This window comes from Tachypleus tridentatus, chromosome 13 (genome assembly GCF_004210375.1).
Source record: "Tachypleus tridentatus isolate NWPU-2018 chromosome 13, ASM421037v1, whole genome shotgun sequence".
Classification (NCBI taxonomy): domain Eukaryota; kingdom Metazoa; phylum Arthropoda; class Merostomata; order Xiphosura; family Limulidae; genus Tachypleus; species Tachypleus tridentatus.
In genome coordinates, this window is record NC_134837.1 from 94,458,145 (window position 1) to 94,476,959 (window position 18,815).

Sequence of the window (18,815 nt, forward strand, 5' to 3'; positions counted from 1 at the left end):
TTTTTTTTATAAGAAAATGTAACTAAAATATGAAAAGTTCAGGTATTTACAAAAACCAGTGTTAAAATTAGGATTTGAGATCATATTTAAACACATCTTTTAGAGTGAATTCTAAAAAAATATAGTTTCACATATTTTTCTGTTATTTAATAAAAGATATAACATATTAACAACATTTTCAAGGAGGGCTACTTTTTTTTGCCACCCCTTCCCTTGTATATAAACATTGTTTGTGTGTATGTATATTTTGTAGTGCACTTTAGCTAACATTAAGCAACATATTAGAGGAACATCAAAGATTTACACAGAAGATGTCATTTTTATTCTGAGCTGCAGGAGAAAGTTGAAAAGCTACCTTTAGAGCATATTATATGGCTCCATGTGACTTCTTTCTGACTTGTGCTTTGAGGCGACTACCTTTGTGAATTACATTTTTGATTTTAAACTTACTCATTAATACCTCTCAGACACTGCTAGTTATATTTTTTCCATTACAAGCATGACAGTAAAATATAACAAATCAAACTCCAGTCATGGCTTTTACCAATAAATGTTTTTTCGGTATATCTTGTGGCACCAATTAGACACCCAGAATAAGCCTTGTTTTTCCTATTTCTCTTATAATCAAAATCAGTGAATCACTGGGTTATATCACATTTGTTTCATGATAGTTAGGCTTCCATTCTCACTAGAACTAATTGTTGCTTCTTCCGATACCACATAATCAACACTTAATTAATACAAACAATCAAATTGGGATTCTGTTGATGAAGAGTGAAGCATGTGATGCACATGACTAAATAAAAATGCTATAGATTCATTCAAGGGCTGAGTAGATTACATGAAATGGATATAATGTAATAAAGAGGAAATATACACTGTTATTTTACCTATATATTTGTTGTACATGAATCAGTGTTGAAATATTACACCATAAAAATCTCCAAACATAACATATGTTGTGAGATTTGTCAGTAAATAAATACCTTTTTTATAAAATTATTTTAAAAGTAATTAAGTTAGAAAATATACTCTGATCAGCATACAAATTTAAACATGTTAGTGGCTCTTGTGTTGGGATTTGTGACATGGTAAAGATACCTATTATACTTATCACTGTTTAAAGAGCTGTAGTTAGGGTAGGGTGAGAGGAGCAGTTGACCAATACACAGCTGGAAGTGTAGTGTAGTTCAAGCACTATGCCTGTTATTATTTAAACATTTGTGCAGAAATGTACAAACTGTAAACTGAAACTTTCCCAAAGTGAGAAAATGATGGCTATATCTATGGCTCTATACATAAACAGTTTTATTCAGATATAATGTTCATTTTAAGCTATAAATGATCAAATTTCTTAAAGACAATATATAATCTTTAACAGAATGATTTCACTTATACATGAAAATTATGAACATATGATTATTTGTGATATATGTACAATAAAGAACAGAAAAAGCATCTGTAGAATCTGTCCTATGCATTCATGGATATGAGTAGACATAACATAAAAAAGAAAATACTTTAATGGAAAATATTTTTATTTGTCAAAATGTTTTATTTCAAGCTTTAAAAGAAATTTTATGCAGAATATGAACTTTCAAAAATACAATATAAACATGGAGCTCAAAATATTTTGTATTTTTTAATTTTCATATTGATCTGACACTTATGTTAACTAGGGACATTTGACTTAACAGTTCAATTCCTTGAGTAAATAAGTATAAATATCTTGTGAAGTTCTGTCAATTTTATGAAAGAACGTTAAAAATATTTTGTACTTTTTTAATTAAGAAATTGAACTATTAAGTTATTTGTTCCAATTAAGGTAAATGTTTGATCTAAAATAATTATAATCAATACTGCTGTGACAATATACAATTTGAATGTGATATATTAAAATTATTTTGGAGTCTCACTAAATTATAACATTTTATGTCATCATTTCCATAATTCTCTGTCTGAAGAAGTCCCTCGCTGGTACAGCTGTAAGTCTACGGATTTACAATGCTAAAATCAGGGGTTTGATTCCCCTCGGTAGACTCAGCAGATAGCTCAATGTGGCTTTGCTATAAGAAAACAAACTGTCTGAAGAAAGTATCCATCTTGCAAATACCTCTGTAACATAGTTTCCATTGCAATAAGTACCAAAGCATGCTCCTTCTTTATCTTTTTGCCTTTCTATAATTCATCTAATGTACAAGAATAGCAGTCGTTCAGTATCCATTTCAACAGTTTGATGAAAAAGAAAAATCCATTAGTGCTGTGTCTGGCAACTTGACAAGTATGTTTTTATATGGAATAACACAAATACAAGTTCATTTACCAACTGTTTGAAATGTAACATGGTTGAATGTGAGGTTTGATTGGAAGCCTTATTTTAGTAAACCCATGATCTGTTGCCCTCATTTTTAACAGAAATTCTTCATTGCAAAGTGTATTGTTACCTGGACCATATGGACAGCCTTTCCAAAAGACATATTGTTATTTTGTTTACCATGGCTGGAGTACATACTGTTGCAAAATCAAGTTGACCCATGTTTCTTTGTTTTCCAATACCATTAAGTACAAGGGATATAAAAGTCATGGAAATTCCAAATCCTTGATCTGAGTGTATGATTATTTTATGTTTTAAAGGACTGTTACATATCCTTCTTAAAATAATGGCATCACCACTTAAGAAATGCCAAACATTGTCAAAATGTAGTCATGGTACAAGCTCTTTTATTGCAACTTTATATCAACTGTTTGTTGGTTTACATATGCATATTTCTAAAGTAATATTTTCTATAGCTTATTAATTTATAAAAACTAAATCAACATTTGTATCAATTAATATAATAATCAGTAATGTATACTAATTTTGTTCTACATGCAAATATATAAATTTGTTGTTTAATTTTATAAAAACATAAAATTTAAATTTAGATTATGAAGTTACTGTTATAAAAAAAGGCTTGATGTATATGTATATACATATGTGTGTGTAGATATACTGAACTATTTTGTTTAGGTGACCGGGGTGACAGAGGCCTTCCAGGTCTTCCTGGAATAAGGGGCCAGCCAGGTCTTTCTGGACCACTTGGTGATTTAGGATTACCAGGACCTCCAGGACCATCTGGGGACAGTCTTGCCATAGGTCCCAAAGGAGAAAGAGGCAAAGATGGACTTCCAGGTATTTAAATATTTTTAAAATTCACATGAAAAATACATGTTATGTATGTACATAAAAGAGCCATTTGCTTTTAGTTTGTACATGAACACAAAACAAAATTTATTGTTAAAAATTGATTCTTTTTCTCACTAATACAATGTTAAAATATAACATCAAAGTATCAGTGTAATTACTTATATGCAAATTTGTCATAATTTTAATAAACTGTGCACACACACTTAATTTTTGCCTCATGCCATCTGTGGCTGTGTACATGTGGCATATCCTGCAGTTTAAAGAAGCAGTTGTGAGGCCAAGTAAAATATATACATTTGAGTCATTATTGGAAATATATTAATCAAAGATTTGTAATTTGTTTTGTTACCAATGGTCATTAAATGGATAACATAATGTACTAGAAAATGGACTACTGAAAGAGTTCTTTATTTATTTTGTACTTTCATTAGTCTTGTGCATTAAGAATTTCTAATAAGCTGGATGAATGAAGTAAGTTACAAAGTCTCTGAGTATATTTGTTTCCTGCAGTATATTGAAAAATTATCTTGTGTCAGTGATACAAGTCATACTTCAAAGCCAATCTACATAGCTTATAAGTTACTCAGACAGACTAAATGTACATCCAGTAATTGAAAAGATATATTATTAAGAATTCTGAGTATTGACTGGACCTGCTGTACTCTGTGATAAAAAAAATCAATGAATGTTTTTAACATGATGATGAGCCCATAAGTAAGTTCTACCAAGAGTGATTCCACCTGATTCTAATCATTTTTGATAACTGGTTACACTGTGAACTTTATGCTTAAGTTTTACAATGCCCAAGTACCATCACAGTGTAAGATATTTATACTTATATTGAATGACAGCTCAAATTTTTGGTGTCCTTGATTTTTTGTTTGCTTGCTGTAAAGTAATTAGAAATAACTTCTTTTCAAAAGCAACTTCACTGTACAGACCAAAATTAAAATAACAAAAATGCAAATTGCAGATTTAGTAAGTCTGTCTTGTGTAACAAATTGAAGTTTACATGTCATAGTTCAGTACACTGAGATTTTTGTGGTGTTTGTATTTCTCTTTTAGCATATTTTTAAATACTACTATGTTTTAGTTGTGTAGTGAACTTTTATGCTAATAATATATGTATTTCATATTACCTATTATTATGAAACAATAAATTTATGTAATAAAATTAAACAAATTTCATCATAAATTTCTGAATAATTGAAATCATCATGTTAAACATAACATGTTGAAATCATTTATTACATTTGTAAAAAAAATATTAATTAATACTTTAATTTGTTTTGTTTTTTATTATGATAATAAAAGTATCAGAAATTTTAACAATATGTATTCTGAACCAAAGTATGACTAAAAATTAAGTTAATGATTAGAATTTAGTAGCTGAAAATTCAAAGTGGAGTATAAAAGTTATTCTTTATTTTTTAATTTGCAAAAAGAAACAAATATCACTTTGAATTGTGTATTCACTAAAGGGGATTAATTATAATTAGTCAATTTTGTAGCCTTGAAAATGTCTTGTCAGCCTTAGTGTTTTAGTCACCTAAAATAGTAACCATTTTCCATCTTGTTATACTAAGTCTTAGTATTGAACAAAATGCAACTTGACCTGAATAGTTAAAATGGAGTAATCATAATACATTCATGTCATTGACAATTGTAGTGATATTTGTGTTTATCAGCATGTTAAGAACATTTTAAATGATGTTTAGCAGTTGATCCATAAAATTCAGTGTATTGAATGTAGTTCACTTACAGAAGTGTCACCTGTATTAATGTATATCAGTGATAACATACACAGAGGACGGGCCAAGTTAAAATTTTATGGTTAATGATTTCAATTTTGATACAGAACAGGTTATTAATTCCTTCTCAAATTATTAATGTAATATTGTATGAATTTTATTTAAATTTATACATATGTTAAACTTATATAAAGTATGTTATGTGTGTTATATGTTCAAAGGTATGTTTCTCTGTACACTCTTGTGCAAGTTAACAACTAGTTTTGTTACTTACTTAACTCTTAAGATTTGAATTAATGAATATTGCAGTTAATAACTACCCCTGTTCTCCCATAAATAGTCATCTGCCTATTTTGTTCTAAGTTTTTTCTTCATTCTCTCAAACTAACATGGAGGGCTTTGGTTTACTTATCTGACTGAGTGTTTTAGTAGCAAAATATGTAGCATCTAGTGTAAGTTACTTAGTTACAGCGAAGAATTAGTCAGTGAAAGAACTTGAAATGGTTTTGTACAATAAAATCATTTCATACATATTATAATGACACTAAACTTTAAGAAGGTGTAATAGATTTCGTTTCCTATAACTTCTATGCATTCAGGATTACCAGGAATACCAGGAAAAGATGGACTACCAGGAATACCAGGACTGAAGGGTAAGCCTGGAGAACTAGGAATTACTTATGGATTTTCTGGTCCTAAAGGATACCCTGGTGATCCAGGACTTGCTGGGCCACCTGGACCTCCTGGATATGTAGGTGAAGCTGGAACACCAGGACCAAAAGGCAAGTATGAATAGTCTTAACCTGAAAATGATATAATACAATTTGTTTCATTTTATGTTTACGTAGCATATAAGAGAATATGTAGAAAAACACATTTTTATTTACTTAACTGTTTACACGAGAGTAACATTTGGCATGTCTGTGAATAGTATCAAAGATTTAATTATTTAATGTTCTGGAAGGTACACATTTCATCTTCAGCAAGTTATATTGAACAAGATACAATATTAAGTAAAAAATTTATAAAGCTCAAAATTTTGTAAAGCTAATTAAAATACAGAATAAAATGATGAAGTAAGTTAAAAACAAACAAATAAATAAGAAAGAACAGGGAAGTGCAATAATTTTAATTATATATACACTGCTGGCCGAAATCTTAAGGCCAATGAACATAAAGAAAAAATATGCATTTTGCATTGTTAGACTCAACCACTTATTTGAGTAGAGCTTCAAAAGATGAAAATAAGAAAAGGGAAAATAAAACTAAAAAACGTTTTTAGCATTTAATAGAGAAAATGTGAACACTATGAAATTACCCTAAATACTAGCTGGTCAAAAGTTTAAGACCATACCAAAAATAAGTCCTAAACAGGGTAGGAAATGCCCAACAAGAGGTCTCAGTTAGTGAGTTGCACGGCCGTCATTGTGAATAACTGCCAACATTTGCTTTGGCATGGTCGATATAAGCGTTTGCAGAAGGCTGGCTGGAATGTTATTCAAGTGGTGAAAATGGCTTCTCGAAGATCATGCATTGTTTGGAATTGACATCCATTTCTGTAGACTTCCCTTGCCATCCACCCTCAAACATTTTCAATGGGGTTCAGTTCAGGCAAACACCCTGGATTGTCCAAAAGAATCACATTATTTGCCATGAAAAAGTCCTTTGTCCTGCAGGCATTGGGGATTGCAGCATTGTCCTGCTGAAAGATCCAGTCATTTCCACAGAAGTGAGGGCCTTCAGTCAATAAGGATGCTCTCTCCAACATACCAATGTAGTCAGCTGCTGTTTGACACCCCTGTATAACCTGAAGCTTTATTGTTCCATGGAAGGGGAAAGCACCCCAGATCATGATGGAACCTTTTCCACTGTGTCATGTAGAAAATGTCTCAGGTGGGATATCCTTATTGTGCCAGTAATGTTAGAAGCCATCTGGACCGTCCAGGTTAACTTTTTTCTCATCAGAGAACAAAACCTTCATCCACTTTTCTACGTCCCATGTTTGGTTCTTCTCAGCCAAGTTTAATCGAGCTGTTTCGTAGTGTGGAAGGAGGCGTGGCCTTTGAAGATGTTTACGGTTTTTAAAGCCTTTCTCTTGTAGATGCTGTCTTATTGTTCTTGAGCTGCATTCTGCATATGTAAGGGCCTTAATTTGGTTCAATGATCGGCTGTTGTCTTGCTGAACAATCCATCAAATCCTCCTGCTCAATGCCAGCGAAATTTTCTTGGGCCGACCACTTGAAATTCTTTTTCCGTATCCCTCAGGATCTTTTAAGAAATATGCAACAGCAGTTTTGCTATGCCCAATCTCACCAGCAATGGCACGTTTAGAGAGACCTTGCTTTTGCAGCTCTACAATTCTGCCACGTTCAAACTCTGTCAACATTTTAGCCTTTTCCATGTTTTTACCCAATGTAACACAGGAGATATCAGTGGAAGATGTTGACAACACTAATGCCTGAACACAAATTTCGTTATGTTTTACAGATTAACGCTTCATATCAATATGGTCTTAAACTTTTGACCAGCTAGTATTCAGGTTAATTTCATAGTATTCACATTTTTCCTATTAAATGCAAAAAAAGTTTTTATTTTTAATTTCCTTTTTCTTAGTTTCATCTTTTGAAGCTCTACTCAAATAAGTGGTTGAGTCTTACAATGCAAAATGCATATTTTTCATTGGCCTTAAGATTTTGACCAGCAATGTATATATACACAAATTATTCATAACAGACTTAATTATAATGTTACAAACTTATGTGTAACAATTACAGAGTATGGAGGATTTGATAGTTTTTAGCAGTTCTGCTTGATACTTCAATATGTTAAAAGATATGCAGGTGTAATTGGCAAATATTTTTACCAATGTAAGTTACATTGCATATTATTTGTACATGATCCTGAAATGCACAGGGTTAAGTAATAGGTCTCAATAGATTTTGTATCTTTTACATAAAACATTTTAATTTTTCTTAAAATTTATAACTTCACAAAAAAGGAACAATCAATCATGATGGGTATTTGCCTACAGTATTTAATTTCAATTTTGCAAGAAAGGAACTTGGATGTTAGGGCTTGAATAAAATGCAAATGATAGCTATTGTTTATTAGAATATTCTGTAAGTATGTTGTTTTGATATGAAAAAAGAGGTAGTTAGAATATACATTATATGCTTTACTGAGAAGATCGAGTTGAAAGCTAAACTTAAAGGAGTTTGTAATGGAACTGTACATAATGAATACAAGCCTGTATATGTTTGCTTATGATAAATGGATGTTGTAAATGATTATGTAATCTTATAATTTAAATATCAAGAATGAGCAATTTTTTTCAATTTTATAAGTAAAATTAATGTTAGATTGATTTTAATTTAAATAATCCAAGAACTATATGATGTGATTAGAGCTTCAAAAAAGTAAAAATGTATCATGCAGATACCTCCTGCCTTGAGCCAGTTTATATTTGGCAGGACAGGAATCTAGCCAAGAATACTCATAGTAACAAAACAATATGTTTGCAAGTGTTGGCCCTAAAGATGACCTCCATTACCACACCACCTATTTGGTCATATAGCTCACAGTTAAAGACAAAAGTGACTCTCCTTAAGGACAGATTTAAGTAATTTTTCAAACTGTTGATAGTTAAAGCTTGTGTATGTTTCATTTTTCTTGGAGATTTTTATTGTTCCTTCAAGTGGAATCTTTGTGAATAAAGATCTTATATTGAAACTAGAAAGTGTATATTGGTCACCATTATTTGTTTTATAAATTTCTTATGCAAAGGAAAAGGAATCTTTAGCTGTAAATTTGTGGGAAATGAGTAGTTTAGAATAGGAATGAGGAATTTAGCCAACTTACATATGTTAGAACTTGTGCTGGATGAAATAGGTCTTAAAGGGATGTTATTTTTGTAATTTAGTTTATTAGGGATATCATCACCTGTATCTTTTTCACTTTGTGTGACAATCATATTTTCATTATTAGCTAATTCAACTAGAATGGTGTATTCATCATGAGAAATGGTGGAGACAGTTTTATTGGAGTTGGAGTTGTTAACTGAAGACAAAGCAGCAGTTTTGAATCTTGTTTTTACAAAGTTTACTGAGTTCTGCAAACCATTCTTCTTGAAAATAGGTTGAGATTTCAATGCTTGCAAGGGGGAACAGGTAGTAGGAAAATTTTAGTTTAAGGGAAGTAAGCAATCCTTCTGGCCCATAACTAAGGCACTTTTACAGGGTTCACTAAGTACAGCATTACTCAAATTAAAAATTATCTTGTTAGGATCAATACTGTTGGTATTTTTATCTGGACTTAACTTATTAAGTTTGATTTTCTGCTTGTCCAAGCAGGTTTAACTTCTGCTGTTAATGCTGTTAATCAAGTGGTTTTAGTCAAAACATGATAAGTTATTTCTTTGTTTATTCTTTGCTGATTCATGTTGAGTGACAGACTGTTTCTTGTGTTTAAATTTCATCTTCAGTTCTTCTTCCAAAAACAGCATTTTTAAAGATTTATGTGGATTTGTTAGATATCTGGGTTTTTCACCTGTGAAACTTGTAATTTTATTTTTAAGTATATCACAAGTGCTTAGGTTATTCTCTTATTTCATTATGTACTACACTTTGTGAAATAATCAACATAGACTTAACACATAAAGAACTACAGTGCTTGGCATAATGAATGACAAGTGCTGATAAGAGTTTCAGTGAAATTTCATAATGTTTTAAATTTATTTAAACACTATCAATAATAACAAATGTGACACATGTCTAATCTTTAAAAGTTTTTGGTTTATGATGCACATGTATGTTATGAACACATATGAATGAAGACTAAATATGCAAGTATGCATCCTCAGCAGTGAATATGTTAATCCAAAATTATTATAAGTATTCCATTATTAAAAAAATTAGTAGACTTAGACTTTACAGATTTAAAGATCCAACACCTCTATTTGTAAACTTGAATAGGTCTTCAAGGAATTGATGGACCAAATGGTTCTCCTGGACCACGAGGGTATCCTGGCCCTTCTGGACTAAGTGTACCTGGAATAAAAGGTAGACAAGGACATGAAGGTAATCCTGGTCTTCCAGGTTTGCAGGTAAGTGAAATGTGGACTCTTTTTCTCATTCAAGTCTAATTCAAATATTAGAATAGTATTTATTAGTATTTTATTTGTTGTTATCCACAGCACCAGTTAAAAAATGTTTGCCTTCCATCCTCAAGTGCTACTGCTTTTTTTATTGATGTCTTTACCCATAGTACATTGTCTTTTTTTAGGCAGTGTACAGAGTAACAACTTAGATGGATTTGGTGTAAATGGAAAACGTTTTTGTGCATGGTATGAATAAACCAATGTGTGGTTGTACAAATTAAAAATGATAGCACCTGCTGCTGAAAAAAACAGAGAGAGAGAGAGAGAAAAACACTAGCTGTTAACTGTGGTACAAGCCTGCATTTAAATAATAGAACCAACTGGGCAGGAAACAAGATAAATGACAAACTTGTAAACAAAATAATCAAATAGTATAAGGAATTATTATATTTTTATTAGATATTTGCTGAAACTTCTTATCAAAGCAAAAATCAAAGCATTTGTGAGAATAAACAGAAACAATATTTTAGCACAGCTAACATTGTTTAGGCTGTTCCCCTAAAATTAATATATTGTGTTTTTGCATTTACAAAATTTGTTTCTCTGTTGCATTTCATTTTAAGTTGATTGTTAACTCACTGCTTCATCTTACAAAAGGAATGTGACTATACTTATTTCTTAATGAAGCAAGAGGAAGAGAATTGAATACCAGAAGAAATAACATTATATTTTGAAATTGTGAAATCTCCCAATAATTAGTTACAGATTTATTCAAGGATATGTTCAGTGACAAAATATTCTATGAAATTTTTACATTAATTTATATTTCCATGATTATATAGTTGGGTCACTTCTTAGGTATTCTGAAGTATCTCATTACTGTGCATATGGAATTAGGAGTTCATCATTAACACAAGAATTGCCAAGGCCATCAATTTAACAATACTTTAAAATCAAAGTATCTTCAATTTGTCTGGTAGTTTTTGCGATAAACATGAAGGTATAACATCAAAGTAATTTCATGGTACATTTCAAGTAAATACTGTTAACTCAAGGAAGTGTTGAAATCATCAATTTGTAGTTTGTCAAATATACCTTGCATATCAGCATCTGGCATGTGGACACAACAGAACAAATATATTAATATATTAAAACTCAGTATGTTTTTTACAAAAGAAAAAATGAAGTGGTTTATGACAGAAATTATGCATTAAAATGACACATAATATCAGGTAAGTTTTGATGTCAAATAAAATAACATATAAAAACTGCAAAGAAAAGAGTGACCAAGTATGTTGTGATATTAATAAATCAAATTTGGATGTTATATTAACACTGTTATGAGCTAAGTAAATTAAATTTATTGAAATAATAATGAAGCTCAAATCACAGTTTAGTGGAGGAGGTGAAACAGGACAAAATAAAAAGCCTCCCAGTGATGCAACAGCAATTATGAAAGTTTCTAATACTAAATACCAGGTATCAATATAGAAAAAAAAGTTTACATAAATATGAATCCAGAGTACATGGAAAATGCTTTGAGAGCATAACACTGTAAAAAATAGAAACATCTTACAAAGGTATGTGTACAATTGACCAATTCCATATTAGGGTTCAATAAAATAAAAATGAAATGGTATTGTGATGAAAGTAGTTACATTGAAACTGTAAAGTAAAACTGTAATTTGAAAAGTGATGTAATTCTCAAAACAATGTAAGAATTACTGTGCACCTAGTCTATAATATTCAGCTTTCAGTCATAATAATGTAAGATACACAAAATAACCTTTACTATACAATACACTTGAAAAGTTATTTGAACCATATAAAAATATCAAATAAAACTCACCCTGCTATGTTTTGAGGTATTGTTAATTAAAAGAAATACCTAATTGGTCAGTCTGATATGAACAACTCTTAAATAAACCATGCTATATATTATATTCAGACAAAATGCAAATCCTTTCATAATGTGTTGAGAAATGCACTTTTGTGCCACCTTCATTGTTCTTCCCAGGAATTTTCTATCTTGCATTTCTGCTAAAGATGGGACCTATAAATTTTGAATCTTCATCTAGCATAGGAATCATAAATAACAACATAAAATAAGATAAGAAATTTCATGCCAGTATCACAAAAATTGTTTTATTAAAGTACTTTTTTATCTTTTCTTATAAAACCAAGTAAGTTAAAAATAAACAAAGTGAATAACGTGATCACTTTCTCGAGTTTAACTCTGCTATAGAGGGAATGTTAACCTAACAATAACATTCAGGCTACTAATTTTTTTTTTCATATTTGAGGATTAAGAAAAAAACATTTCTTGTCCCATGCCTTAACGTATTGGAAAAGGATCTTTTGTTTAGTATATTTTCATATTTGCTTCAAATGTGATGCCAGAGTTTGTCTTAATGATTAATATGCCATGCTGAAGATCCAAATTTCCAAAATTTTCATTTGTGAAGTGCCATTAAATATGTTTTACATTTTCAGCTGTGAGGGCATTTTACTAATGACATCAGTTATGCTTTTGAGTTAGAAGTGGCTATGCAGGTGATGGTTGTTCTGTTTAGATCAGCAGTTCTAACTTAAGGAAGACTTTGCTTAAGTCTTAGACTGTCTTTAACATGTGTACTCTTTGACACTTAGAACTTACAAAAAAGGTATATCTCTAGTACTTAAAGGCATTCAAAACTGAAGAAACATATAAATCAAGTTGGGAAACCAATGATTGTGACAGCTTTATAACTAAGCCTTTATAATGGAAAGTCGAATGAAGAACTATAATCCACAAACCAGATTTGACTATCAAATAGAGATGCTAAATGTCATTATGGTTTTTAGTTAACCATATAACTGTAGTGTCTTAAAAATCTGATGGACTTTTGATATCCACAGTTAAATGACTCTTTGACAACCATTTTTAAGATGCCCCCCAGTGATAAAAATCCAATCCCTCTAGGTGTTACGCCAAATCTTTGAAATAATCCATGAAGTATGAAAACAGATACAGCTATATGTAAATCCAAATTTAAGCTGCATCTACAAATGTCAGTGGTGAAGCAATCATCTTTCTTTCTGTGTTTACATTTTTAGCAAGCTATTTTACAGATTTCACTTATGAGTATATTTTTTTCAACACGAAGAAGCATTTTTAGATTGTATTATCAGATCACAGTTACGTAGTCTGGTGCCTCCAATCTGTTTTTCAGCTCTGACATTTTTTCCCTAAACTTAGATCAGTTTTTGTAACTAGGGATCTTATAAAATTAGTATGTAACTAACATTTATTTACTCACCAAGATCAACATTTTTATGCTCCCTGTCAGAAGTCAGCGATTAGGTCAGAGATTTTCTGTGTCTCAGGCATAACCATCAGTGGTCAGAAAACTTACAACAAAAATCCTTTTATGTCTGTCATTCAGATATAAATGAAAGAGAAATTCAAAATGCATTTTGCTTGTTATCAGTCTATGTTATTCTAGTGTCTAAAATATTCTAGTGTTGGCATGACAAGTTTACAGAAAAACATGTAACTGTAACTTAACAAGTACAAAAGCACATTATAAAGATTGCAATCTCAATTTACGATCAGGTGTTTGTAAACAAAGGATGTATTTGTTGCTTGTATTGTAACTTGCTTGCTTTCACATACATATCCCAGTACCCAAAAGTAGAATTTGGTGATTGGTGGTGTTTGCCATTTTACTAATCAACAGCCCCATTAGTTGATTACATTTAATTAATTTACCAGCACATTGTTCCTCAAACCATGGTGAATATAATTTGAAAAATATATTGGCAGCCATCCAGTTACCTTCCCTCTAATAAAAAATTCAAAAAAATAATTTTAAAAAAGAAGTTCATATTAGTGTAGTTTTTCATAACAAATATAGAGTGATCAAGTTCAGTAGCAGTGGGAATTGAACCCCAAACCCATGAATCATAACCTCCTTCTTCCAAATCACCAAAGCTGGACAACATCAAAGTAAAACAACAACATAACTTCTAAGACTAAACTTGGTTAGAGCACAGGTAGCACATTATTTATCTTTGTTTTAACAACAAAGAAACATAATGACAATTAAGTAGTTACTTAAATAGTTAGGATAACCAAAAATGCTTATTTTAGTTGGTTATTTTTGTAAGAATTAATTTTAATGTAACTTTAAGTAATTGTTTTTTTAGAATACAGAAGTATTAATCAGAAGTACTAGTTTCAGGTGCTGTTTTTAATCATTATTTCAGACTATCAATTTGTTTGCATAACATTAATTGATGTAATTGCTAGCCATATATAATAGATTTAGTTGCCTAACTACATCCAAAAGGTAACTAAGAAGCTAAGTATTATTTTTACATAGTTTTGTGACTTTTTTCACTTTTTCAACATTAAATAGATATATGGTAAGTAAATTGTAATGTTACCACATCATACTGCAATAATTTTGTTTATATTATCTGGAACTTGAATCATATTATGATTAGGATGCTATGAAACACCATTTCCATGAAAATGTTTTAACTATATTCATCTAAACTGTAATATACAGGATAATTTACAAGGCAAGTAAAATAAAAACTTTAGATGAACATAGTTCTCAGTGATATGAAATGAAGTATTATGACCAATTCTGTGACAGTGTCATTGGAGTTGTTCAAGATCGTGCTCTTTGAAACTTTTATTAATGTATATTATAGACCCAAAATGCCAACAGGAAAGGTATAAATAATAGAAAGTGGAACATTTAAAGTCAAAAATTACCCAAATCACTCCTCAAGATTGATTTTTATTGATGTGAATTCACTTCTTTCATGCATATGGTACTGTGTTGCAAAATATCAAATTCTGACTATAGAAAAAGATTGAAATGTAGACTTTGAGACACAGGATCATAATTTTGCATAAGCAGCTCATTGTACCTTTAACAGGTAATAAAAGGCATTAAAGTACAAAGTCCTTACATAAAGTTACACAAAATAATTGTGTTTCAGCTGCTCCCAAATAATCTAAACAACTGTGCAGCACTTATTTGAAGAAGGATGTGGAGAGTAATCAAAATGCCTGGATTACTTCCAGTTCATCTACTAAAGTTTTTCATTTGAATGTCATCCTTCACATCAGATAATAGTAATGTGTATCAGTGCCTAATAGTTTGGGTTCATTTATGTAAAACTGCCATGTGGGCAGACCAAGAATAGTACCTGATGTTGACAACAAAGAGTCCATGTTAGCAGTTGTCACACTTTGACAGCATTTCAGATATAGCTGTTGGCTGTTGGCTACCATTTTCTAACACTCATAATATGTTTGCTCCATTTGCATTTATGCAGATAACTGTTTTTATTGCAAAGTGATTTTGGTAATTTTTAGTTTAAAATGCTTCATTTATTAATTTGTATACCTTTGGTTTTAGATGTACATAAATAAGTTAATAAAAATTTTGAAGGGCCTTGACATTTACCTTGAATGACCTCAAATTGTCATAATACAACTTTCACTGGTTCTGAATGTAAGGATTTGATTATATCTTTATTAATGTAATTTTTAAATGTAATACTGAGAAATTGGGTTTTTTAAAAAAAAAGACTACTATTTCTTTCAAAGCAGCACTACTTTTAATATATAAAAAAACATTACAGTTTGTATCAATAAAACGTATGAAAACTTTGAGCTCTGTACATTGAATCATTTTGATGCAATGAGTTGTGTATGACTAAAGAGCACAATTTGGACACTTTTCCAGTGCAGTACTTCTAAGAAAAAATATCCTTTTTTAGAAATATACACTTTTTCTAATTGTTGTCTATGAGGTATGAATACTACAATTATTACTATGAATTAGTAGCACAAACAGCCACAAATAATACTTAAAAGTGTCTCAAAAGTTCCTTTTTTGCTGTATATCAAAATCAAGTTTTTGCATAAGAATTCCATTAAAGTACTTTTTTAACATATGAATTAAAGCTCATAAAAACACTCATCAATCTATAGAACTTCAGTTGAAGCATACTATTAAATAAGGTTGAACAAATTTTTATTTTTAAACATTAGAAGGGAGTTTGTACATTTTGGTTGTTTTTTGCTTTGAAACTTGCTTAATCCTATACACATGGCTGGGATCAAAGGACACGTAAAACAATCTTTTAAAAAGTGCTATTCAGTGATATTATATATTTTTTATCAGAGTTATTTATTTTATTTTACATTACTGATTTAATGACAGATCATGGTAGGGGATAACAAATATCAGATACTATGTGTTGGGATACACAGAAATGTTGTTATGCAAAATCCATTTCATCTTTCACAAGGACATCACCTTACATTTTGACTTATCAGAGTCTGAATCAGACTTCTGTTATCAATACATAGACATATCATGAGTACAAAGACTTTTGTAACACATCTGGCTTTTTGTGTATAACAGACTTGTACATTTTACTAAAAGCTTGTCAATTTTGTGCTGACACGTGTAGTATATTCAGATTTATTAATTGACGTTTCTTCTCTAATGCATGGTTAGGACTAATGGACCAACTTTATACACATTTGGTTATTCTAGAATGAAATGCACATAATATTGGTGTGATTAGAGACTGGAAGGTTAAACAGTATAATATAATCAAATTATTTCCAGTAAATTATTATTGTAAGTTACCTGTATTTAGCTTTTCTGTTAACTTAAGATTAATGGTAAGGTATAATTAAAAACTGGATTTACTTTATTATGAAAACTCTTTTTATAACTTTTGCACCCTGAAGTTGATCTGTGCCTCATTTTTCTACAATGTAACAAATGAGAAATTATATGAGGTTAAACCTTTACTATTTACTAATTCAACATAAGAATATTCATTCATGAACTTGTTTACATAGACAAATTGTCAAGCATATGTGAAAGTAATGACTTTGTCTCACTAAGCCAAAAACCAAAAATGTGTATGATATGTGAAGAAAAGTTTCTAAAAAACAGACCTTTTTCTCATTGTGATTGCATTTAAAGATTAAAAGATAATATAAATATTCAGTGTTTGTAAATTTTATTTTATTGTGTTTTACAGGGTGATGAAGGGGTACCAGGAATGCCTGGTCATCGAGGTTTCCCTGGAGATCCAGGTCCTCCAGCACTAGATGGAATTGACGGAATCCCTGGACCACAGGGTGATATTGGAGAAAGGGGAGATATAGGTAAAACAAAAATCATTCAGAGTTTTATCACACCAAGTGTAAAAAGCACCAAATTGTGACTCTGTTAACTTTGATAATAAATGCTGCTCAAGATTCAATTTGTTTGTTTCTTTCAACCATACTGTGGTTAAAACATAAGAGAAATTATATTTTAACTGCCAACAAGCAATCCAAGAATTACTTATTCTCACATATAAACAAGAAAGCACAGCCTCAGCAAACTGTGGACAATGAAGGATTGAAATATGTTGTTGTTGTTTTTTCCTCAATGCAAATAAATTTTAATACAAGTTGCATTTAGTTAGTTTTAAGATAAAGATTTGATTATCTTAAATACATTAGAATTTTATGCACATGAACTTGGTCACAGTAGTTGTATTAAGTGAAACATTTGTATGTGTTATATGCATAAATATTTATGATTGTGATGGCACTTACATTTAGAAAGAACTCAAAAGTAGAACACAATTTTTTTAATGCAAATAACCTTTGAGACAAGCTACATGCAATTTTTCTTTTAAGATACTTATTTAAATTTAAACATGAGGTTAAATAATGTATACTTATGTGTTTGCACTTATAACTAATTATTTTAAGTGATACATGTGGATATATATACATGAACATGTACTTGCAGTTTAGGTGCATACATGGGTTTTGTGTATGTATATAGGTATGGAGGTTTCTGTATTTGGCTAAGGGAAAGTTTTGGTATATAAACGTTATACTTTTGGCTGGTAAATAACTTGGTATGAAACATGTAAGGAGTATTTAGATACATTAACATGTATACTTTTTGTGTGAAGTTTGAATAGCTAAAAGGGAGTATAGGAATAGATGGAAATACTTATTGTGTATTACAATATATTTGACACATCTTAAATGCCACTCAAAAAAGAAAAAAACATATTATATACCAAATTAAAATGTTACAGTTTGATACAATATTATAATACAATGTCCCTGTGGGTATTTTTAGGGCTGAAATATTTAAAAGTCTTTTTGAACAGAAAAACTAGATGTAGAAAATTGTAGAGTACTAAGATATGTCATTTTCAAAGCTAGCTTGGTATTCTCTGTTTAAATAGAAAAACAAATTGTACAGCAGATCATTTTAAAAGCATTAGATTTCAAAACCACACCCTAACCCAATCCAAAGCAATGCCTTAATCTGCAAAGTGACAGTTATGATTAGAAAGTAAAACCATCTGCCTCATAAAGTTGTGAGGAAGCTGGACTCAAGGTACTATTAAAGAGATAACAAACAAACATTTGAAACTGTCAAAGACTTTCAAACTAAACATTCACACTCTACATCCACATTATGAAATCAATAGGAGTTTTCAAACACATATCAAGCATCAAATCTAACCCACCCTAGTGTTCTTCCTATTGGTTTTATGCATTTGTTATGCTTAAATGTACTATTGGAAGCTGATAACTTATGAAATGCAATTAACATCTATAACATTTGTTTTGTGTGATATCCATAATTCTTTCACTGAAATTTAACTTTTACAAAAGTCTTTTTATTTGTTTTAGAGTCTGATACTGTAGTTCTAGCTATACTTAATATCAACTATTGCATTG

General features: G+C 30.4%; 1 protein-coding gene across 1 annotated transcript in view; it reads left to right on the forward strand.

The window, feature by feature from the left end:
* LOC143236631 (uncharacterized) overlaps nucleotides 1–18,815 on the forward strand; it is a 202,202-nt gene that overhangs the window by 150,509 nt on the left and 32,878 nt on the right. The window contains exons 28-31 of the mRNA XM_076474973.1: nucleotides 3,011–3,172; nucleotides 5,538–5,720; nucleotides 9,909–10,039; nucleotides 17,099–17,225. Coding sequence (XP_076331088.1) covers nucleotides 3,011–3,172; nucleotides 5,538–5,720; nucleotides 9,909–10,039; nucleotides 17,099–17,225 — 603 coding nt within the window. The remainder of the gene's footprint in view (nucleotides 1–3,010; nucleotides 3,173–5,537; nucleotides 5,721–9,908; nucleotides 10,040–17,098; nucleotides 17,226–18,815) is intronic.